The 25996-nt window shown below is 38.1% G+C and overlaps 1 protein-coding gene across 3 annotated transcripts; it reads left to right on the top strand.

Annotated features, from left to right (window-relative positions):
- The first annotated feature begins 725 nt into the window (after positions 1-725).
- On the top strand, positions 726-23353 carry LOC121427387 (mesenchyme-specific cell surface glycoprotein-like). 3 transcript variants are annotated; one of them, XM_041623754.1, is made up of 13 exons: positions 727-1155; positions 12429-12647; positions 13212-13469; positions 13560-14067; positions 15334-15481; positions 16109-16226; positions 16729-16929; positions 18159-18203; positions 18446-18552; positions 19476-19637; positions 20448-20668; positions 21176-21300; positions 22356-23353. In XM_041623754.1, exons 1-13 carry the CDS (start codon positions 960-962, stop codon positions 22445-22447), a joined length of 2400 nt encoding a protein of 799 aa, XP_041479688.1. In that variant the 5' UTR covers positions 727-959; the 3' UTR covers positions 22448-23353. The 3 variants fall into 3 exon arrangements, with proteins under 3 accessions (XP_041479686.1, XP_041479688.1, XP_041479687.1); XM_041623753.1 differs by having other exon boundaries at positions 13212-13493; XM_041623752.1 differs by having other exon boundaries at positions 726-1155; positions 13212-14067.
- Positions 23354-25996: the final 2643 nt, after the last annotated feature.

Raw genomic sequence — 25996 nt, 5'->3', positions numbered from 1 at the left:
ATGGATTTAATAATAAAGTCTAGGATAAATGAGTAAGAAAAATCACTAGTAGCAAAATATAATTGATGCCTTGTTGCAATCCTCTGAATAGAAGTCATTTTAACTAGTTTCATCAAAAATGCCAAATAATTCTTTCCAGGGATAAGCAAATTAATGTTTGGATTAATAAATATATTAATGATCATCAGTTATCAAGCAAATTAACTAGAGTATTAGGATGCGTCGAAAATATAAAGTTATTTCTAATTTTCCAGTTTCATCATGCGATTTCATTTGTTTATTTATTCATTTCTAAATCTTTGATTTATAAGTGCAGACTGATGTTCGAAAAGGTCTGTTCGAAAAGGTATATGTTGCAAAAGCGCAGGGTATTAGGGGTATTTTGAAGTTTGTCATTCATTCATCATTATTAACCTTCCGGCTTTGTGTTTAAACGGACGCACAACTACTGCCTAACTATACATGCCGAAAATTCGAAGTTCCCCTCTAATTCGCAAGGCGTTAATTGGACATGTCCGTGTAAAGAGTTGAACATGAAAAGCTGAAACCTTTTCTCATGTCGGCTCGCAAGGCAGTTAAATTCTACAGTATTCTTAACATACAGTAATCATGATATTCCGTTATGTCGTGAAAGGGTTAACAAACCAAATAGCGCAACACGTAGCTGCCGTCAAAGCCTAATTCCGTGCGCGCGCGTCACCTTCTGCAGTTAGTACTCGAGTTCATCATAGACGCACCCTCCCCGGGCATCACCGAACTCGGCAGGAAACAGCCCTTTTCCTGTCTGCAGGTCTGTCAGGGTCTCAACTTGCAAGACGCAAGAGGTTCACTAGCTCCCTGTCATTCGATCGTGACACACCGCGTCAGAGGCCTATTCATCCAGTCGCGTTCCCGAGCAAGAGCTGCAGAAAAGAAAGCCAACATTTACGGGGTCAGCCGGCTATCCTGCACCACCAACCATGGGGTTCCTGAAGGTTCTCGCGATCCTTGTTCTATGTGCCCACAGCACCTTGGCGATATGGACTCTAAAGTATATGGCCACCAAGTATATCCCTTCGGATTATATCAACAATAATGAAAGGCAGTATCAGTACGACCAGGGCGCCGCCAACAGCGTGGCCTACGATCCCACAGCCTCATATGCCTATGTGGCCGGTGAGTATATAAGTAGGCTAATTTGAAGGTCAAGTCCATCCCAGAAAATATTGACTGGAATGAAGAGAACAAAATCAAACGAGCATAACGCTGAAAATTCTATCAAAATCGGATGTAAAATAAGAAAGTTGTGACATTCTAAAGTTTGACTTATTTTTCACAAAACAGTTGATATGCACATCTCAGTGATAATGCACATAGTGAGAGAGTCGATGATGTCCCTCACTCACTATTTTCTCTTTTTTTATTGTTTGAATTATACATTATTTCATTTTTTTTTACAGATTTGACAATAAGGAGCAACTTGATTGAAATTGAATAGATTAGCAGAAATCGTGAAAATCCATTTCAATTATAGCGGTATGGCAAATTTATCTTGAGAACAAAGCCTGAATTCGCAGTAAAAATATACGACTTGATTTTATCGCCTGATTGGGTATTATTGTTAAAAACTTAAGCAACAATATTCAATTTCTATGGTTTGAAAATTTAAAAGCTGTTGTTTGAATTTCCAAGCCTTGTTTGAGATTCCTAACATTATCGACTCGATCGGCTCATACGTATATATAATAATAATGGTGGCTACTTATATAGCGCACAGGTCCACCTTTCGGTGCTCATGGCGCTTCAAAGAAAATAAAGACAAAACACAACAACAATAGAAAACAAACAAGAATGGAATTTGAATGCTCCCGAATAAACACAATATTAAACTGTTAATGGGAGATTAAGTAAGTTTTCAGCTGGGACTTGAATGTTTCTGCTCGGGGCCCGTAATTGGGTTTTGAGATTCGTAGGATATAATATCTTTAGCGATTCTCGATTCGATGATAATCTTATCTCTTACTCAGGGAAGTGATAACTACTCTCCAACATTGTAGCATGATGTAAGAGAAAAGTTAACATAATAAACATACAAATGTCATTCCTCGTTCCCATCCACTGTCGTCCGATCCTTACTGATCGCGAGAAATTTCGAACCCTTCGATTTTTTTTCTGCGATCACGCAGTACGATTATCACGAGTGATCTTCATGCGATCTTACACGATCTGATACGATCACTATGATTATTACACGATTGAGATAACCGTTTCAGTCGTGGTGCGAGTCGTGAATGAGGGAGCTGGGTATAAACGTAATATTGACGTTTTCAGCTTCCCATCATAATTTTAGCACAGAGATTGACCATGGTCTAAGTTACACCTTACTTCAGAAGATACGAACAAGAGTGTTAGAAGGTGTTTTATTGATTACAACTCGATGTGATCTGCATCTAGAGCCTTTCGCCATAAAATAATAATGATAATGATAACTCTCTGTAATATGAAGGCTGAGGGGGATCCAATATTTTCTCGCAAGACGGGGCAAATAATTTTTTTGACGAGTAGATATATTTGGGATAGCTCTTCAAAAACGAGTGCAATTGCTTAAATCAATCTCAATAGTATCCCCAAAAGGTTGTCTCTGTATTTCTAAGGGATGATACTTTTCAAGAAATTAGGGTGGGCACAATGCCAATTTATACGTGCCCCTTTTGGGTAACTTCGAGATTCAAACCAGTGTCCCGTTTTGGACAATATCCTCGCCTTTGCAGTCATCACAAATTCGAAACGTAAGTGGCTGAATCATACTTTTTTTCCGCTGTATAATATTTTATGGAAGATCAAGGCTCTGTCCAGGGAATTTACTCGATGGCAAAATTGCCCTCATCCGCCTGTTTCAAATTGGCGTCCAGGGGGGCATCAGCAAGGTTTGAAAGATAAGGTCCATTGGCCCGCTATTATCCATTGCTCTTCCGATACTGAAATAAGAAATAAAAATGTGCCCGTCCAGAAGCGAGCATTCATGTTGATGTTTCGATACTTTAGCTTATTTATTTGGGCACACATTCTTTTTATAAATCCCGTCCTGTATAACACTGGTTGCACAAAAAAATGATAGCTACGAATTGCATTTTGGAAAAAATGTGCCCGTCTCGGAATGAGAATTCGCCTAATTTATTCTATAGAAATGGTGCATAATATCACATATTTTTAAAGTACTCTATATTAAGGTAATGGTTGCAGAAGAAAATTCATGGCGACAAATCCTCGCAATATTCACCCCTTCCCCTCTTCTTTGTCTTTGACATTTTTAATCATTTATCTATCTGCCTATCTATCTATCTATCTAATCTACCTATCTATTATAGGCCTATCCATCTATCCAGCTATCTATCTATTTTGTCTATCTATATCTACATGTATCTATCGATCTTTCTTTCTTCCTATCTATCTTTCTATCTATCTATCTGTTCATCTATCTATCCAAATCTAAAAATATGATATGATTGTAAATAATTTCACTGTTATTTTATGATACTATTTAAAGAAGACCGGTATATAGGTTCGGAAAGAGATGATGGAATACTTGCCAAGATTTACCCTGTTTTGAAGCCTAAAATAAGATAACTAACAATTGGCGAGACTTCAGCTGCCCATAACTTAATTATGGGAAATTAAGTTTGCCTTCAGATCTAATGACCCTGTTGTCCCCTATTGGTGCATGAATATGACGTCATTCGTGTCACTGCTCATTTCCACCCTTCATCCATTATCATTTTCGCCATTTGTGATCTTTGGTACAACCTCCACCCTTTCTTTACGTTATTCGTCAATATCGAGTACTAGTCCCGGTTACATAAACGTTACTTTCTGATATGAGGTATGTTTGTCATTGCGCAAAATCACCGGTATTGACATGACGATTATTGAAATAACACCAGCTCTCGAGCAAGCTGATCGTGTTTAATACATACTGGTTTGTTTAAACGACTATCTGGTGTGTCTAAATCCAAACTTGTATCACCTTTACCGCTATAGGGAGATTGTGTTAATAACACCGGCAGTATTTTGCCGCGTGCTCAATTACTTCTACCGCAATCCTCGATTTTGATTGGCTGTTGAGCAATTGCGTCATAATGGTCATATCATATCAAAGCAGGCAAAGTCCCCGTAATTGTTACTTGTCACATGCAAAGGGTATAATCTCCACATTCATCTTGTCTGCAGTCACATTCCCAAAATCAAGAAAATATAGGACCAAGAAGACACAAGATGTCAATTTTCTATATTCGAATCGATTTTGGGGCTGAAGTGTCTTATCAGGTGGGGGGGGGGGGGGGTGAGATGCAGACCTCCGCCCTATATGCCCCTAATCCAAGAACAATTTATGTTAAAATAAATACTGTTCTCATTATACATCATTATTTTGAATTGGAACGTTATTTTTCTGGTTAATTCGACTGTCCTCTCTCTATATATTCATTTATATCTTCTATGAAAGAAATGAATATCGATTAGGAAAAGCCAACAGATTATTTAACCATTTTAAAACAGCAAAATATTTGGATCGCTTACCTCGCTCACTTGCAAATTTACAGAAATGAATGTACACGTCAAACGTTCAACGTCGAAGATATTATCAAATATTCTTTTTGTTTTATAGCTTAAGTCATTTCCTGATGACAGAAATGTCATGTGATGTCTGGTTAAAGTGGATAGGGGACGGGATGGTCGTCGTTCATCCTTAAAAATGTTTATGACTTATAAAAGGGGGTCGCGGTTTCTTCGCTAAATGTCATGTACGTCCCCCGACAATTCCCCGTGATTGAAGGCGATCCCCCGCCAACAAGGGAATGATCACACTTTATATGCCGATTAGTCATTCGTTCCAAACATTCGTGCTCAGTCAACGACGTCAGAGAATGGACTAGCTATGAGGAGGACACGGGGAAATTACACAGTCATTGAAACACAGGATGGGGTGAATGTTGGGGGACGCTACTTAAAGTCGATAACTTTGGTGGTTGTTTAAGTAATTGGCAAAACAAAAAATCATGAAAATAGGGCATAAATTTCATTTTTTATTATTCATTTATTACTATACTATTTTATCTATTACCATTAATATTGTCTTTTTTTTTTTTTGGGGGGGGGGGCAATTTCCAAGCTGAAATTCACAATAATGTAGGTATGGATGTGCGCGCAATCATGTGCAGGGGGCGGAACGTACCCCCTCCTCTTGTGAAAACCGTTTTATTTATTTTTTAATTTATTGATATATTCATATTCCACAGTCATCAAAGTACATTTTGTAATAAATCAGTTTTACAATGATAAAATGCATAACACATGCAGGATTGAAAAGTAGCAATGAAATGAAAAAAAGTGGAGGGGCCTACTAAAAAGCAAAGCTTGTAAAATGTAGACTGTCCGCGGCTCCTGATGTCAATAGTTGTTGATTTCTTTATTTTCGACCAACCTCCATAAAAAAGGCAAGAGTTTGGTCGCAGCATTAGCTGCATATACCTACATGTACGTTGGTCGAAACCTAACTTGAATACCACGCCCCCCTCGACTAGGGATGGAAATTCTTTACGTAGGTGGGTGTACATTTCTCTTCAGTCCCCTATCCCATTTTTAAAGCGGATAGAAAAATAGGGGGATACAAACATAAATCAATATACTGTCTGTAACTTGAAGACCAGAACCAGGAATGCAGTAGGAGATCACCTCGCATCCTTCCAACTCAAGAAAATGTTCACTGACTCTTGATTTAATCAAACCCATTTCACGACTTCACATTCACCCACCTGCCCCCTCCCCCCCCCCATCCCTTAACTCATGGAATAAGACTGCTTTCCAGATTTTTCCTCTTCGCAATTGACATTGCCCTTGATTCGGAAAGAGTTCGTTCAAACATGGCATGGTGGGGAGTTGAGATAAGAGAGGGCTTCAATTCTCGAGGGAAAAATGACTTGTGCTTTCAAGTTGTCATCCCCTTTCTTATCAACTGTCAATTTTTGTTTCGTGAATTGGGTCGACGTTGCGGGACTTGGGCGCGCCGTCCCGACCCCACCGCAACGGGTGAGAGTTGTGGATGTCGGACTTTTTGTGACCTTCTCTCTCTCTCTTTCCCTTTCCTGTAAATCACTCTTATTGTCGTTTCACCCAACCCACTTTCTATTCCATCCAGTTTGTTATAATAATAATAATAATAATAGTAATTGGATTTATATAGCGCTTTTTCCAGAGGATACAAAGCGCTGTTAATTGCATAAGACAAGTTAAGGTTTATGGTTATATAAGTGTGTTTTGAGATGTTTTTTGAAGAGGTTAAGAGAAGAGAGGTTTCGAAGAGATGGAGGTAGTTTGTTCCAACGACGGGGGGCAACAGATTGAAAGGAGTTGAAACCGGGATATAGTACCAGGATTCCAATATGATTACCTTTTCCCCGTCTGTAACACCGTAGACATGATAGACAAATACAAAGTCCAGCTCCCACTCCGTGATCTTTCAAATAAAAACTTTTAGTAAATCTCATCATTTGCACAGTAAGGAAAAATCTTTAAGCCTGTCATTCTAACGATAAGTTGTTTAAAGTTTTTAAACAACTTGTTTAACAAGATTGAACGGTTGTTTAAAAAAGTTTAAACAGCTATTTGAAGAATTTAAGCAATATTTGTTAGAGTTACGGGCTTAAACAACGTGCTTAAAATTGTAAACAGCGTTTTTACAGTGAAGGCCTATTATTATTTTCTTAGGATGGCTTATCTGATACTCAGTTATTGTAGTTTTTTTCTTCAAAATAATGTAGGCATAGTACTTTAAAAAAATAATTCTTTCACTTTTCCTCCAGAGAATGAAAAAAGACCTTTATTTCATGACAAATGAAAATGTTCGAATCGAATCCACCCCTTTTAGTATAATGTAGAATACACCTTCAAAACATGCAACATAACACATTTTCTTCCTAAAGCACGTTTACTGTAATTGAAAAGTGCTAGTGATGCCGACTTCATAATAGGAGTACATCACCTCAATGAGGCAGGAAAAAATTCCTTTTTACATATTACGTTTAAATGGATTCAGGAGTTCAACAAACACACTCACAACATCTGAAGGATCCACACACAGCTCGATTAAACTGGATGGAAAAAAATCGTTAGCAGTTCAACGGTGAAATTCATAAATGACGCGGGGGGGGGGTGCATTCCCCTTCTCTTTAACATTGTCACATTACATTAATAGTTGACATTGAAGGGCCCCTAGCTCACTCTACAATGCGTCATTTCCCGTGTTTTGATGGTGATGACTGCGGTAGGTAGATCAACATTAATTCTTTCCATTACGAGGCTGGGGACTCGAAAATTAAAGCTTAAATAGTCAAGTGTTTAGTCAGCCTGTAGTGCATATTACAACATCAAAATATCATGATACCCAAGTCATTTTTCCCATTTTTTTTAAAAACAAAGAAGCCTCGAAAAGAAAGAGGGAATTTGAAAATTACGAATATTGATATACATGTATGGACAATTGATCTTTTCCCAGTAACCATTTTCCTTACCAACAAATACAAAATCATTTAATTTTATCCTATATAAAAGTGATAAAATGGAGGATAATCGCTAGTGGCACAGTGCATGACTCTTTAATATATGTGCACTTTTCCACTGAACATCTAGCGACAATTCCTTGGATATTTTGTATGAAAAGATCTTTAATGCCTAAATATTGGAATCAAGAACTTTGTATAGATTAATGGTATCATTCCTCTGGCAAGATTCCAGGTTGTCATGATTTTTATTTAGATTACGTACAAACTTTGAGAAGAGTAATAATTCGTGATCAAAATATAACGCCCAATTTTTACAATGATAAAGAAGATGTTGTGAGAGTACGTTTCCTTTCAGGTCTCTCGTTACATGATTTATGTTGGAAGTCATACCGATGGACATTCTTTACGTTTTAGTTATTTTTTTCACATTGTTGATTTTAACTTACATTACATTGAAAAGTGTATTTCAACCAAATCTAAATGGGGAGAAAAGAAAAAAATAGTTATTCTTTGTTAAATCGAGAAGAATCTTCCGCAGACATTCTGAAATTCCATGTTTCAGTTATTCGTAAAAGCATTTAGGTATAGCCCTATTTACCTCCGTGGTGCTTGGCTTTTTCCGCTTCATAAGACCCCCCCCCCCCCCCGAAGACCCCCCAGGAAGAAAGGGGTCTAAACACAAGAAGAGTTAGATACATATGAAGATAAGTGAATTATTTTATAGACACGCGCGGTAAGTTTTGGTTTTTTAGGGTCTCTTTAAACAGAACCTGAACCAGAAGAGGAAGGCACCGTCAGGGTAGGAGCAGCGTCTCGGGTTTTGAGGAGATCAGACGAGATTTCCTTGACCCCCTTTCCTGTTTTTCACCCTATCAAGGGTGCATCTAAAGCCCCGCTGAGGGGAGGCCCCTTCCTCCCATCTTCCTCCTGCCCTTCAAAGTGATAACAGTGAATATCAAGTTCTATCTTTACCCTTTATTTCGAGCGAGATAAATATCGTTTCTGATATTAAAGTAGGATTTTGTTATCATATTCACGACAACGCTTTTTCATCATTTTATTTAAACGCGGATGTTAGACAGATACTAACGGCTTAAGCGTAATAAGCCGCGGTCTTCCGTTCGATCATGAAAATGGTTTTTATTTCGGGGCTACTGCATTGCATATTGCAGATTCGTACGTGTATAGTTTTCTAAGGAAAGCGATCTTTTGGTTTATATGAGCAGTTTCATATGATGTTTCTCAAATTGAGATAAGATAAGAATGTACTGTTTTATAAAGGATTAATACAGGATTTTCTGATTCGTTGATTAAATTATTTATCTTATCATACAGAGGCATTCATGAGCTTAGATTCGTACGTGTATAGTTTTCTAAGGAAAGCGATCTTTTGTTTTATATGAGCAGTTTCATATAATGTATCTCAAATTGAGATAAGAATGTACTGTTTTATAAGGATTAATACAGGATTTTCTGATTCGTTGATTAAATTATTTATCTTATCGTACAGAAGCAATCATGAGCTTCAAGTCTTTCTTTACACGCCGATATCATATTTTTGTTATTTTAGACAATATCTGTTCGTCTCATCTGTATCATAAGGGAGATTCGCTCCACAATGAACGACGGATTCAAGAACATAGAACATTTAATGTAAAATGCTCTTCATGACAAAGAAAACCCAAGAGTTCTTTGGTAAATCGAAACAGCAGGTTCGTCCTGCGCTCTGGGCAAACGACATAGTTACCTGCAATGTTTCGTCAGCTCCGAAACTTTGGACGGAACTGCTGTCCCGGTTCACCAATTTTCGACAAAGACCTCCCGGGTGTTCATTGTCATTTGACGGGCATTCTCAATAGATTAACTGTGTTCCTGAATCCTCCGTACGCCGTAGATCGAAACTTACGACAGACTCCACACTGCCACACTGCAAAAACGCAGGTGTTGATTTAACACCAGCCCGGAATCTATATCCACACCAGATAAGTATTGAAACAACACCAAATTAAAATCAAACCAATGCTGTTTTAATACTCATTGGTGTTGTATAAACACCTATCTGGTGTTAGACCAAAACCAAACTAGTGTTGTTTTACACTTCTCTGCATGGTGTGGACATATATAGATTCCGGGCTGGTGTTAAATCAACACCGGCGTTTTTGCACTGCACCCCTCTCTCTCCCTTTCACATCCTCCCTTACCCATATCATCTCCTGGGGTTTTCCGTAGCACTTGAATACTGTTAGAATCAGGTATTTCCACCCGTGGTCTTTTCTTAACCATCGAGTGCCATTGATTTAGCGTCCCTTGACCCTTACCGAAAATTAAGGCCTGAACATTGGCTCGAATTACTTGTCCTTTTAGATCAAATTAAGTAATCTATTTGACGTTTGCTCAACCTTTTTTTCTCTTTTATGTTATCAATAAGGTCTCGTAACACTTGCCGTCTAATGTTGGCTATATAAGCATCATTTTCCCCATGTGCATCAGTTGACGTATCTACTTTAATGGCATTTGATTTTCACAACTTCAACCTTCCTTAATGGCGTTATGCCCATTGGAAAAACTTACACTTTGACATTGGCTCAATTATCTCGCCCTTTCTAAGATACCATTGGAAACAAATTATTTTCTATATTGTCGTCATCATCACCCCTTAAGACGGGCCTAATAAAGAGTGTTTGTGTTTTCCAGAATAGGATATTCTTATTTACTACTGACGTACAAATGGAAGGGGGGCTGCGAAACCGGCCCAAATTTTCAAGACCAATTAAAAATAAGAGAAAGAAAAGGAAATGAACAATGGTGACACCCTTTTCTGTATGTTATGTGAACATCTTTTACAAATTTGATTTTTCTTTTAATAATAGTTGTTAGACTGACGGTCTCAAAAAACATACTTAAAATTCCAATCAGGGTTAAGAGCACCCCTTTCAAAATCATTCACATAGAGTGGGTTGGCATCTGTTCACTTAATAATTTTCAAATGATACTTCAAGTGCTTCCATACGAAATAAAATACGCAACCTGAACGAAATGATTGCCATGAGGATCCCGCAGGCACCCGTTTTAACTCAACTAAATAAATCAAGCGCAAGTTTCAAAATGCGGGCATTTGATTGGTTGAAAGTCAACTTCGTGTGATTTTTTTTTAGACAGCTAGAGTTGCGTTTTATTGAAACTCTGCCTCTCCCTCATATGACAAGTTTGATCGGAAATGTCATCTGACGTCTAAATGCCCAAATAAGGTTCAGTACGAGGATTGCTCCCTCCCTGCCCCTCATGCGACCCCTTCCTCGGTTCCTCCATTTGACCTTAGTCACACCGAAGTTACTCCCGAGGCATTGACGTCACAGGATATGAGCTCCTGCACATGTCTGACTTGGCCACGCCCGAGCGTTATGCTTTAAAAAAGCACTATATTGAGCACGTTGAGATCATACAACCCTTATAGCGATGCCGTACTGCGCTACAATAAAACCAAAAATTAGAAATTGAAAAAGGTGAAAACAAGAATGTGTTGCAGATCCTTTTTCGGATACGGCTACAAAAAAATAGTAGTAGAAAATTGACATTTGTGTGTGTTTTAGGTTGATATATTTTCCATGTGATGGTCATGTAATAACATACAATATCAAAAAGCCCAAATTTTTAACGTTAAACGGAGGCTCATATATAGAGAGAGTCAACATCTTTGCACGTTGAGAGCCCACTGCACTCCCCAATCAATCAATCTGGACTTCTCGTATTTTCTAGGGAGACACCCTCTGTAACGCACCTATTCCTTTGAAAATGCACGTCAAATGACACTCTACAGCCGAGAGGCTTTTGTCGAAAGTGGGTGGACCGGAACAGCATCTGCATCTCTTGACTCTGGACGACGACATATTTGCAATTGTTCGTCCGGTGCATATCTTCGGATGATCTGCCGTCCCAGTCCACCAAGTTTTGACAAAAGCCTCTCAGGTCTCAATAGTGATTTTAATTGCATTTTCAAAGAAATCGATGCGTTGAAGAGAGTGTCTCCGTGGTAAACGCGAACACTCTCTAGTTTCTGTTTAAGTAACTCCTGTAGGAACTCGGCAGGACAGCTTTCTGCTGGTAAACGCCAAGCTGGTATATAACCAATTACCTATAGGAAACATTTTACGTCTAGGTCAATCCGTCATAGTGGCTGGCCTCATAGTTATATCGATTTTTTTCCGATTCGTCTAATGCCAATTCGTCCAATTGCCAACTCGTCTACGTTCATTTGGCCTACCATCAGTTCGTCCACTATCCACATGGTCCGAAGCGTCTACTCACCACATCGCCTAATAACCAGTTGGTCCAATAGCCATTTAGTCCATGAATGAAAATGAATGAAAATAAAATGGATTTTAGACCAACTGGTTATGAGACGAAATGGTCATAGATGGTTTTTAGTCGAAATGTTGATGGACGGTATGGCATTGGACTAAATGAAAGTAGACCATGTGCTAAATGGACGAGTTGGCAATAGACGAATTGGCAATTTGCTGTTATATCGGGAAGAGAGCCATGCAGGTCAAAGTGATTCAGTTTGCTTTTCGCCGCCTCCCGCAGGTGACCCCAAACAATATATTTTCAAATTAATGTTTAAAAACTTATGTATCGTTTCATCATTACCAAAGAAATTGAAATATCAGTGTGAGTTATATCGCACTATGAATATGCAGCAGTATAAGTTTATTATAGATCTTGATGGATCGAGACACATCCAGCTTACTTAAATTTTGTTTCCTATACATGCAAAATTATGTATTACATGCATTTTGCATTTGATTATACGAGAAATTTTGAATAAAGACTTTCTCTGAAATAAAAGAAAATTAATAGTAATAATAAGTATTCCAATTATATATTTTTTTTCAGGTAACAAATTTGTCCAGGTTGTGGACTATTCAAGGTTCATAGCACCAAATATTGTCCATAAGGAAAAGACTGCAAGTCAGGCTACTGATATCGCACATTGCGGATACATCGTTGCGTGGGTTACCAGGGGCGCGAAAATAACCGATCCGGGAACACTCCACGTGTGGGACAAGTACAGGCGGAACACTAAAAGATGGAACAATATATGCACTGGCCCAGGTATGTATCTACGTCATTGCTGTTTTATCTGTTAAACAAAATGGAATATGTGTTACAATTTATCAAAATAATAGTCAGTGATTTGATGATAGTAATAAATATTAGTCAGTGACTGCCCTATACTGTGGCTGGTCTCCGAAAGATTTTGAGATAATCGGCGCGTTCAAAGTTTGGATGTTTTTTTCTGACGCTCATAACTTTGCGCTTTGAAGGAAACAACAGAAATTATTTATACCAATTTGAAAAAATGGTAATTATGGCTAGACTCCGAAGTTGATTTCCATAACAAAGCAAATCCGACCAAAAAACAATACCAGAAGCCCCTAACACAAAGCTTAGCAATGATCGTAAAACATTTTCCTACGATTGATTGCATTGACTACACTCTACAATCAATGGTCAAAATCAAGCATACGATCAATTGCTAACCTTTGTGTTACAGGACCCAGGATAAACTTATACCGTATCCGAATATAATCAAAGTCCACCGTACACAATGATGACGACAGAGAGATGCATTTTCGTCATAATGACTATCTGTTACATTCCTATCTTTCTGTGCAGTCGGATCCGATCCCATCAGCATAAAATTCTTCGACAATTGCCAAACCATTGTAGTGGCCAACAAAGGATCGGCAGCCTTGGATCCTGGTACCGGCTCCTTCATAGATCCCGAAGGTACCATCTCCATCGTTAGGATTAAAAAGAACCGGCAGCAAATGCAACAGCAACGGCAGCAGCCAGGCCGTGGTAATCCCAACTTCCAAGGCGGTAATAACCCAAACAACCCCAACTTCCAAGGTGGTAATCCCAATTTCCAAGGCGGTAACAACCCCAATTTCCAAGGCGGTAATACCCCAAACAACCCCAACTTCCAAGGCGGTAATAACCCAAACAATCCCAACTTCCAAGGCGGTAACAACCCCAATTTCCAAGGCGGTAATACCCCAAACAATCCCAATTTCCAAGGCGGTAATAACCCCAATTTCCAAGGCGGTAATCCCAACTTCCAAGGCGGTAATAACCCCACCTTCCAACCCGGTAACAACCCCAATTTCCAAGGCGGTAATACCCCAAACAATCCCAATTTCCAAGGCGGTAATAACCCCAATTTCCAAGGCGGTAATAATCCCAACTTCCAAGGCGGTAATAACCCCACCTTCCAAGGCGGTAACAACCCCACCTTCCAAGGCGGTAACCAAGGCTTCCCGGGAGCCGGTGGCAATCCAAACTTCCCAGGTGCCGGTGGCAATCCAAACTTCCCAGGTGCTGGTGGTAATCCCAACTTCCCAGGTGCCGGCGGTCGTCCGAACTTCCCAGGCAGACGAACAAATTTTCCTACCACTCAAGGTACATGTGCAACACAATTCGGCCACCGAATGACCATCACGACAGTCGATTTCAGGAGCTACAATACCAGGTAAACTCTAAAATCAGAGAGTCAAAATTTGACCCAATATTGGGTAGAAAGGGAATATGCATGTTCTTTGGGTAATTTTTCCTCAATATTGGGCAAAATGCATGCTTGAAGGGTAAATTTCAACGCAAAACTGCATAAAATTTATCAAATATTTTCTTTTTACCCAACAACTATGCATGTCCTCACTTTACCCAATATTGGGTAAACTATTTTTAGAGTGATAATAACTCTCTTAATGAGCTGCCTTTAGTTAGGTTAAGAATATGGTACCTGGTAAATATTCATAGTTTCTTTGGGGGCGGGGGTCATCACTCGCAAAGGGTTTAGTACAAGACTGATCTCTCTAATCAAATATTTTATCCTTAGAGCAACTATGCATGTTTTAATAATCTTCTGTTCTTTAATCAGCGCTTGATACATTGGAACGACCTTACTAAAAGTTTCATAATTAATTCTAAGTATAAAGTATGGGTTGGTTTATGCGCAAAATAGAAGTTATTTATCCAAAAATATATACTGTTAAAAAAGGCGCACTGAAGGGATATAAAAGAATCTTTTTAGTTTAAACATTGAGACAATATATTAGAAAGTAATTCATAAATTTCTGAACTCGTGAATTGCATAAATCGATTATTCTATTCAGCCGTGAGTGTTTTTACTTAAAGAGAAGTTGACCATAGATGTCGATGGTATTTTGACCGCCTCTCATCGGTAGGAATTATGCCTTTAATAATACTTTTTTTTACCAAGTATGAATTTGCTCGACTTGCATACAGTCGGGCCAACGTGGCATTCGGACCTCTGGACCTAGGTTCAGTATAGACATGAAAGGGCTTACCAATGTTTTTTTTCTCACAGTAATTTACCATGAATGCACATTTTATGACGAAATGTACCCCATAATTGTGTCGAGTTTTCACGCCGGAACGAAAAACGCATTCAAGAACATAGAAAACGTATTGTAAAATGACTTTTAGCAACCCAAAAGCCTTTGTCGAAAGATTGGTGAACTTACAGCACTTTCGTCCTGGATCTGGACTAGCGACATTATTTGCATCTTTTCGTCATCTCCGAAACTTTAAGACGATCTGCTTTTACAGTTCACCATTTTCGACAAAGACCTCTCATCTTTTCGCAATGATTTGACTTGCATCTTCACTACATTTACCGTGTTCTTGAAATCGTTCTTCGTGGTGGTGCGAAAACTCGTTATTGTATTGCGTACCGCAACAATCAAAATGTCAAGGAAACTCCTTCTCTTTTCAGGACAAACATGCCCTCCCTCTACGGTGTCCGCATGCCTTACGATGGATCTCTCAACGCGAACTCGCCACGAACGCTTTCCAAGTCCCTTGAACCATCATCTATCAGCGAGCACCCATCCCGTCCCGACCTCGCAGTAGTCAGTCTGACGGTATGTGAGAACAACCCCCGACCCATTCCCAGTGTTAGACTGAATATGCAATGCATGCTGAGTGGGTTCTCCTGGGAGGTGTCATCCCGAGAAGAGTTTCTTGAAGCAGCTCGTCATTGATTTTTTTTTCTGACAAATCTTTCTCGTAGCCAATCCGATGCAAGGATTTCAGTTTAGCAGATATTTTTCGATCAAATCTCGATTTCCTTCACTTTTTGTTTTTTGCACTTTTAGAAAAAAAAATGCAAATTCGAATCCCATGGCTAAGATTGATAAACGGTTCCTTTAGTAGATATACTCCTTAAAAGGGGCATGTGTGGGTTTCTCTAAATATGTGCATGCCTGACACAGAATATTCCCTTTCTTTTTCTTATGAGGGATGGGAGGTTAGCATGATTTAGGTAACATTGAATGTTATCTTCAATAATTAGCTTATGACCTCTTATAGTGTGTCCCATCATAGATATCGCCGAGGCCGAGTCTAGAATAACTGAGACTTGCAGACTCTGTTACAGTCAAATGGGACTTTGATAGAAGGGTCTTACTTAAGAATAAACCTTGAGGTCTTGAACCATCTGTTGACATATTCTGTGATAATCATTAATTCGTCTTTTTTTTTACTTGCAGCCTAACAATGCTGTCGTGCAGATCACTCTGACTGAAGGTTATGAAGGAGTTAGTTCATTCAGCGCAGTAGGATTGAAACCATGGTACAACTATTCTTTGGATGCCTCAAGTACCCCTGGTATGAACTTATTCACTCCCTTTGTCGTTCCAGAATGAAATTCACAGACAAATCTGACAATATCAACCATCTCCTTAAATAAAACAACTACAAAAAAGCAATCGAACTCATCAGGCATAATCATGTTAGGGTTTATAATTATATTTTCAATCATCCAATCCAGTCCAAGAGTCATTCATTTGATATATCGCCTTTCCTTTTTGGTTACAAATTGATGCACACACACTTCTCCATGCTTGTGCCACTAAAACAATAATTCAGCACCGCAGAATGATCAGCTCAGTCCACGCAATTCATTGTCCTCTTGGTAAAATAGATGGGATTTAATAGCTTTCTTGAACTGGTCAACAGAGGAATAACGTCATGGAGTTCTTACTTTAACCAACCATCTAGTCGAAAAAGTTTTAACTGTTATTTCAGGTAATCAAGACTAGCAATAGAAACAGAGCGAGTTTTAGTTAGATTAAAATCATCTAATCTACCCCCTTTTTATCCCCCACAGCGGGTATATCCTTCAACAGAGGATACAACATCTACAGTTTAAGGCAACCGAGTGCCATCGAACCGTTTGTAATGCGCACCAGGTGGGGAACCGAACAGTTCCTCTTCACAGCCGATGAGGGCGCTACAACCAAGTACGGAGGAGGCCAGGGCGACCCACCCCGCTTCAGTGACGCTGTCCCGTATTCCAGGCTCCGACAACGTGAGTTCATTAAACCGACCAAGTCGGATGGGGGCGTTTCATAAAACTGTTCGTATAGTTATGCACGACTTTAATCTCGATGGGAACATGTTTGCTAAGCCAGCTACAGAGGCTGTATGATTAATCACCGGAAAGGCACGGTCACCAGCCGTTCGTAAACACCCTCTAGATTTAAAAGAAATTTCTGCTATTACACTCAGAAACATCGACGAAACAGAGTACATACTGAATTTGTTGATTTTATATACAACCAACATGTAGACAAAAACCTGAGTCATAATTTTAATTTTACAAAGTATATAATCTCAGCAAAACCTGTTTTTTTATATCAAACAAAATTGATATTTTGCAATGAAGCAATGATTAGAGGAACGTGTTAAATACGAACTAAACAACCTTGCAGACATCCTGAAAAATAATGCTCTGATAAAAATTCCATCTTCCCGTCTTACGGTAGAAACTTATGGAAGCTTTAATTTGCCACCTATACCTGACGTGATAATATTCTCGGCCTAAATAACTTTATAATAAATAACTTGTCAAGTCTACTTTTAGGAAGTTAAAAGTCGTAATGACATTTCACCATGATGAAATGGAACGTTTTATAAAGTCGACTTGGCATTTAGATATAACATCTATGTCGACATGATAGAGCTATTAAGTTGACATGGCAAGATCTAAGACATTGCATATGGTGGCGCTTTCGAAGAAGCCCTTCTAGAATACACATTCAATAACTCCGAACCTTTTAATAATCACGCATCGGGGTTCCTTCGTCTGCGTGGATCTGATCGAAATCCCACCGCTGCCACCATAAGTCGTTGTCTGAAGTAAGGCAGTCCTAAATAATGGCCCAGCTCCCTCTTCCAGTATAAACATTATAGTCTCAATTAGATCACATGAACACAATATTGGTACAATAATGTGGCAATAACTGACAATTTATTTTCTCCTAATAAATAAACACTACATCGTCTTCTAGCATCCTTTTTTTCAGTGAACATTGAGGCGTTCCCATTACAAAAATTCTCGTTTCGCATATGAAAATCACATCTCCTGCGTTACCTGTCTCTCATCGTGATCTTGCTCAAGCGAGACAAGTTTGTCTCCATTGTTATTATAGTATAAACTTGATGAAATCATTTATATGAATTGCATATTGTTGCTTACATTGGATCAGTTAATTATAAGTGACCTCATTCTTTTGTGCATATCTTTCACCCCTTCAGTGCCGCAATACCTTCCTGCGAACTACTCTTCTCCTAGAGAGCTTGGTAAGTTTTGCATTCGGTTTCCTCCCTTTAATTTGCATTTCAAAAACATTTACGATCTTTATTTTCACCCCATCGCAGATTCAGTTTTATATTCATACAATTTCAAAGAAAAATTATGATTATGTGTACGAATGCTGTGTCTCAATTGTGCAAATATGAGTCTGTTCAGAGAGGTGACTGAAGCAACAAAAATAATGATCCCCAATAATCATCAAAATTTCCCCTTGCTTTATTCTATTTAGGCCAACTTGAAATGAGTCGCGTTGATGGGCTCCGCAATCCTGCTAACCCCAACTCTGGCTATGACTACGTGAACTTCTTCGGTGGCAGAGGAATCTCCATGTTTAGGGTAATAATATAATAATAGGGAGTTTTGCACCGCGACGCCGAACGGATTCGACAACATAGAAAATGTTTTGCCAACTGCCCTTCATGAAAAACATAAAGAAGTCTTTGTCGAAAATTGGTGAATCTAAGCATCAGTTTCGCCCTTGGCTATGGACAAAAACATATTTGCAAATTTGTATCGTTAGCTCCAAGACTTAGGACGAAACTGCTGTTCCGGTTCACCAATTTTCGGCAAAGACCGCCCAACTGTTCATTGTCATTTGGCAGACGTTTTCAATACATTTACTGTGCTCTTGACTTCTTTTCGTGTCGTAGTTACGAAAACTCTAACTATACCATATTATACAACGCCTATTTAGCTTGTCCGCAGGGAAATGAGTAGGCCTTAATTTGCAGAAAATGCAAGAAAATATAAATCAGTACGAAAAGAAAAGCATCTCTGATTTTATGACGATGCCTCACTACATGTCTTCTTTCTCTAAAGAAATTTGATTGAAACATCATTATTCGAATGTGAAGATCAAATCAAATAAAGATGACTCCACAACTTTAGATATCTGGCAATCAAAAATATAGCACTCGTTAAACTAAGGTATCACGAGAAAATGCAAAAATATGAGAGAAAGAGTTTGTCATAGCATGGGTCCATCGCAGGAATGAGCACACATCATTCTTAATCACTCTACTGTACGTATAGGCCTATATATGAACTCTTCCTGTCGAAAACCACTATTCGATGCATGAAAATATAATTGTTTGGTTAAAGGGAAAAATACATAACTAACACGACTTCGGCTATAAGCTTAACCAAGAACCATTGTTGGAAATGAGAAAGGGGCTTTCATGGTTGTAAGAAATGGTACTTACCGCTGCAATTTAGACTAAATCAGTTCCATTTATCATTATCTGTTTTATCATTTGCAGTTCCTTAACGACAGCAATCTAGCATTGGCTTGGGACAGTCAGGATCAGATCGCCCGTGGCGTCGCCGAGACCTTCCCCATGGTACACAACTCGAGGAGTTTTACACCCGACGCCCAATCACACGGACCCAAGTCACAGCGTGATCTTGCATCAACACAATTGGTAATGATAATCATGATAATGATAATAATACTAATTGATACTAATATTGATAATAATGATAATAATAATAAGAAGAATAACAAACGTATCACATTAAATTGTTTTCCATTAATATTTTGGTTTATTGTTACCATATATTTTTGAGGTAGAGCCTTGTGGAAGACCAGTGATTTTCATAAACATTTTAATCGTATATATTATGTAATTTGACATATTTTTCTATGAAGCTAAACAGGCTACTCTGGATAAAGATTTGCAATAAATAAATAAAATAAATAAGTATTTCCTGGCCTTTTTCCGGCTAACACCCGGTCTCTTCGGATGGGGTTTTCTTGAAGACCATAGGCCAATGACTTCCGACCTCCAGGGCCAAACATAATCAGTAAGGCAACGGACAAGGCCACTGCCATTATAATTGAAGAGTACAACAATGGTTATTCTTGCCATTCCTACAAAAATTGATAAAACAGGTGCCTGATTTTTTTTTCTTATCCCTCACTACCCCCGAGACTGGGGGCAGTTGCCCCACTCCCCAAGAAATTTTGAAATCCTTTGTTTCACTTCAGAAAGTGCAAAAGCGTCCAAACGGCAAGGTTAGTCACCTTGCTCCCCACCTTTGAAAATTTGTACCCTTCTTGCTCCCAGGAAAAAAAATCTGCGTACAGCCATGCCCCCTCCCCTCTCATTCTCTCCCTTTCTCCCACTCTTCTCCATCTATCATCTCCATGCATCTCGTTATCTCTTCCCTGCTGTTCTATTCACGGTCGATTCGTGTCGCAATCTTACCTTGTTTGCAACTTTTCCACCCAGGGTGCACAATGCAAGAGTCTTGCTGTTGCCAACGTCGACCGCGACACCACACTGGTCTTCGTCGGAGCCGACGGCCCAAGCGTCATCGGTATCTTCAGCGTGTCTAGCAACGGAAGCTTCCCGAATTTCGAATCGGTCTACCGAAAAAGCCCTGTGCCCGGAACTTTCAGCCAACTCCTTAGCCAAAAGCAAATGGGAGACATAGATCCCGCCAAGCTTGTGTGAGTGCATTTCGCTTCGGCGTTCTTATCATCCTGTTAATGTGAATGAATTAATAATACCATGCAATATCAAGTATTCGTTATTGTCTTGCAAATTTACTCTTTTTTCCCATTCGTAGGCTTATACTTTTCTGATGACCAAAAATGAAGTAGGCTAATTTACCAGATTCGAATTTTTTACATATAGTCTTTTAATTTCAAATTTGTGCCCCGTTTCTCAACTACAGGAAGTTTTTATGATAGGTTCATTCACAACATGAGATGGAGAAATTATGAGTTCTCTTGTACTTATTTAAAGCTTAATTCAACTCGAATACCAAGTTATTGTAATAAAACGAAAGCTCTGAAAAGCACATTGGTTGGAATATGAACTACAAATAAAACCAAATGAAATGAGACAGTTATGTTTTTCCCCCAAATAAATACCTTTTCATCCTCCTAAATAATGATTCTATGGGTACGCTTATTGTTTAATTGTAATTCATATTTTTTGTATTTATTTGATAGATTCATCCCAAGATCGGCAACACCAGACAAATTCAACTATTTGTTGGTCATGGGCAAGAAGAGTGGTACCCTCTCTATGTATAGGATCTTGAGGGAATCTCGAAGAAACATGCTGAACAGACTAAGTAAGAAAGGGTTATTTTCAGTCTATACATGTCTCATGCATCGATATAAAAAATGGATAGAGCTCGTTGTATCTTATTAGCTACATGAAAATGTGTAGAACTTTATGCATGATTGACCATTTCGAGTGAATTTTAAGGCCCGTATTCTGAAATCGGGATTAATTTAAACTCGGGTTTAAAGTTGTGGTTTAAGTCTGAACAGCCAATTGTTACATATAACTAACAGAAGAGATATCATACTTCAGCTCATTCGGCTCTCAAATCTTTCATAATTGTATAAATCGATGATTGTCTTCACCATCGATGAATCAGGAAGGAGCAAAGTAGCATCTCCAAATGTACAAATGTTTAAAATCAAGAGGGCGGCAATATTAAACACCCCCCCGATCGTCGCCAATGATAAAATAACAACGAATCTGAATAGGACCAAACGAAAGAAACAGTATTAGAGTAAGTAGATGAATATGGGGAGGAGTAGAAAAAAGGCTAGGATGAAAGAAGGGCCGGGGAGAGGGTCTGAAGAAGTAGAAGAACGAATGAAGAAGAGTTTAAGAAGAAGAAGATGATGAAGATGAAGAAGAAGAAGAAGAAAAAGGAAGAAGAAGAAGAAGATGATGAAGAAAGAAAACAAAATGAGGGGGGAAGACGAGGAAGAGGGGGATGACGACGGTAAAAATGAGGAAAGGGGAAGAAGGGCAGGGTGATATGACGAAGGTAGGAGATATAACACTCGCACTCACCCCCCTCCATCTCAATGTCTCTGTCTTTATAATTATATTCAGTATTTTTTTATCAAATGACATTGAACTGTCTGTATTATTTTGAATATGTATTGTTACTTTTACTTTGATTTGTTATTTATATGTCAAAATGTTTTGTTATTTATATGTCAAAATGTACAAAACAAACTGTAATTGTTGAAAATGAAAATAAACGAAATGAAATGAAATTTTGTTTTTATTTTGTTGAACGGAAATAAGTAAATCTAAATCTATCTTTCTATCTCTTGCTCGCTCATTTTTTTTCTTTTTGTTTATTTATTTTCACAATTGCAGGAAAAGAGGCCAGCAGCGCTACTTCAGTCAAGCGTTCTGTTTCCGCCATCTTGTTTTCACTCATCGTTGCTGCAGTCACCTATCTCTTTTAAACATGTTTAATGCCCAGAATTATGAAATAAAACAATCCCGTCACTTTCAACTTATAAAACAACAACCGTCTCTATTATTTTATCCAACACAATAACAAACTGATTGCCTTCTAATCGGTATGCATATGTTCTGCTCCTACTGTTGTTTCCTTGGATGTATAGCTATTTGACATGATTTAGGGCCGCTGTTGAGACCCTAAACCTGTAAAAATGATTGCATATGAATATATATTTTCATATATTCTGTAGATAGTCCATGCAGGTGTTGGTTGATTGTATCTTAATATATTGATATCAAGCTATGTAACATGTATAATATACATGTATGAACATAGAACATGAACTGATGTAGGAGAACGCTAAACCGGTTTCGCTGCAGCATTAAATGGAAAAGACGCTCCCAGACTTTTGCCATGGTCCCTTTTTTTCTCTTCAAACATCAGCAATTTAAATCGGTAAAAGTGAATATGCTTTTATATGTTTATTTCACGGGCGTAAATCCGTGACGTCATGCTATTCAAGTGGGCGAATGGAACCATTCCCCGTGAACAATAGGGTGTGACGAAAGGGTTTACGCCAGTGGTCTATTTTTTAATTTATTTATCATTTTATAGATATAAAATCATGAAAAGGGACGTAAATATCTATCACGTAATCAAGATTTTTTCTTTTCTTTTTAGGATAGACATAGATGTTATATGTATCTATATATGTTGACTGATAAAAGAAAATGATGAAATATTATGATGTCTTTCACAGACTTTATTCTATATTACTTTTCGCATGATGTTAATGTGTGATAGATTATATAGAGTAGACACTTGTTAAGATGTACAGAATTTATCTTCTCGTAGTTCACAGCGATATTTTTGGAAAGCAAGTGATTTAATAAAATAAATCCCAGTATATGAAATGTAGTATTTCGTTTTCCTTTTTCAGTCATTTCAAACGTCAAGGATATAGTATTCTGATAATCAAAGCTAGGTTTTACCCTAGTCTGAACGAGAATTTTAAACCACACTTATATGGATTGCTGGCTTCATTATATTTATTCCATATTCGTGGCAATTATGATGTATAACAATTATCAAACTTCATTATAAAAAGTACATGTAGTTTCCCATTATTTCAATTTAAAAAACCTCACTTTGTTGACATTTTTTAAAAAGAATAATTAAGTAATTATTGATTAGGAAGTGGGTTGACAACTGGCACTTCATAAAAATGTGGTTTAAAGGGGAAGTTCACCCTGAAGAAAACTTTGTTGTAAAAATAGCAGAAAAAATAGTAAAACTTATTGGTGAAGGTTTGAGGAAAATCCGTTAAAGAGTAAGAAAGTTATTAGAGTTCAAAATTTTGGATTAGTGACGTCATAAACGAGCAGCTACCCCATGTGTTATGTAATATAGAATGTATGAATTTCAAATTTTGTATGGTTCCTGATGACTTAATTTTGTTTTCTTTTCATGATCGGGTGTGAAAAGATTTGTCTATTGATATACAAAAGTTACAGTGAAAACCATTTTCAATTTTCTGAGAAAATGACATTTCATTGATTTTTAACATTCGCTATGTTGGAATGCTGCTCGCATATGACGTCACAAATGAAATAATTGAATTTCTAATAACTTTTTAATTATTTGATGAATTTTTCTCAAACATTCGGCAATCTTTTTTATTAGTTTTTTCTGCTACTTTTACAATAAACTTTTTGTCTGGGTGAACTTCCCCTTTAAGTTTAACCCCGGTTTAACTAAACTAGGCTTAGCATTCCGGTGACACGACATATATGCTTCTGCGAAATTTACTCGATCCGCTTTTTTAATATCTCAGAGGGCACAGGGTTAAAATTAGAAATGTAAAAGAGATTTTGGTTCAGATTAAATGTAAGGATTAGGGTTTATTTAGTTTTTAGAGTTTAGGTTTTATGTTTCGCTTAACGTGCAGACTTTCCACTGGAGCAAATGTCATGGAACCAGTACATCACCCCCCCTCCCCCGCCATCACGATCAGAATAAATTGCTAATTCGTCTACTGCCAACTCGTCCACTCACCACATGGTTTACTTCATTGCCGGATCCAGGCGGGGTGGGGGGCACAGCCGGTCCGTGCCCCCCCCCCCCCTTGAGCAGCAAAATTAAAATTTGTAACGTAAAAATGCCATCAAAACAGAAGTGTGCCCCCCCCCCTTGAAAGTGAAGACCTTTTTTTGGGCTTGTCAATTTTTACCTCGGAAAAATGTGCCCTCCGCCCTTTTGGAAAATCCTGGATCCGCCCCCGGTCTACTTTCATTTAGTCTAATGCCATTCCGTCCATCAACATTTCTTTCCAATCATCACTTCGTCTAATCACCATTTCGTCTATGACCATTTCGTCTCATAACCAGTTGGTCCAATATCCATTTTATTTTCATTCATTTTGCACAATGAACACTTAGTCCAATTAGACCAAGTAGTATGGACTAAATGGCTATTGGACCAGCTGGTCATTAGACGATATGGTGAGTGGACGAATTGGCAGTTAGACCATGTGGATAGGGGACGAACTGATGGTAGACCAAATGAACGTAGACGAGTTGGGAATTGGACGAATTGGCACAAGACGAATCGAAAATAAACCGAATTTGCAGCTGTTTGAACTTGTAAAAAAATCTATTTAGCGACGTATTACTGTTTGGATTTGTGAAAGAGATGAAGTTTAACGATTTCTTCCCTGTTAATCCTATCACTGCTTTTTCTGAAAGGAGTGGGGCACTAACTAACCAAATGATGCGAGCGCGAAGCGCGACCTGAAAATTTTTGATATTTAGATCAGATTTTTTAAGGACTAATTTTTGGAATTCATGATCAAAGAGCAGGCATAATTTTCTCACCAACCCACTAATGCGAACGTAAGCACGGGCAGGGTGTTTGATATTAAAGGAAAATGAAACCTTTGGATCAAAATAGCTTGTGTGAAAACAGAAAAATCAAAGAAACGGATCAATGAAAAAGTTGATGAATGAAAATCTGACAAATAATGAGAGTTATATGCATTTGAAAATTGCGATCTCTAATGCAATGGAGATCCTATTAGTAGGCAATGCGATAATTTTTTTCCCAGTACGATGAAGTTCATCTGTGTTGGTAAAATATTATATATTTTATAATATTATATACTTTTGTATATATTTCATTTAAACTGCCTCTTTTAGCACATCTATCAGTAGATCATGTATTACTTTTATAGGAGGGCATGTACAATTTTCAAAGAAATTATTACGGATAAAGAGTTTGTATTACCATGAGAAAGAGCAAAAAGAGACATTTTGGGGGTATTTGTTCACATGTGACATCCCACATCTTTGTCGCATTGCCAATGGGAGGATCTCTATGGTGATCACAATATTCAAATGCTCGACTTTCTCATTATTTGTCCGATTTTTCTCGAATTTTCTTTGTTCTTAATTTTATTATTTTTCTTCTTGAAAACAAGTCCACATGTTTCAAAGGTGCCATTCGCCTTTAAGACCTGAAAATGGGGCAATCACTTTAGTCATGAAAATTTGGG

This window comes from Lytechinus variegatus, chromosome 14, assembly GCF_018143015.1.
Source record: "Lytechinus variegatus isolate NC3 chromosome 14, Lvar_3.0, whole genome shotgun sequence".
Classification (NCBI taxonomy): Eukaryota; Metazoa; Echinodermata; class Echinoidea; order Temnopleuroida; family Toxopneustidae; genus Lytechinus; species Lytechinus variegatus.
Note: the sequence above shows the minus strand (reverse complement) of the source record. Positions and strands in the feature narration are given on the sequence as shown.

Excerpts from the sequence above, each read along its gene's own strand:
- LOC121427387 (XM_041623752.1), top strand. The coding sequence starts at position 960 with ATGGGGTTCCTGAAGGTTCTCGCGATCCTTGTTCTATGTGCCCACAGC. Across the intron at positions 14,068-15,333 it reads TTCAGGAGCTACAATACCAG|GACAAACATGCCCTCCCTCT; the intron begins GTAAACTCTAAA and ends TTCTCTTTTCAG. Across the intron at positions 19,638-20,447 it reads ATCTTGCATCAACACAATTG|GGTGCACAATGCAAGAGTCT; the intron begins GTAATGATAATC and ends TTTTCCACCCAG.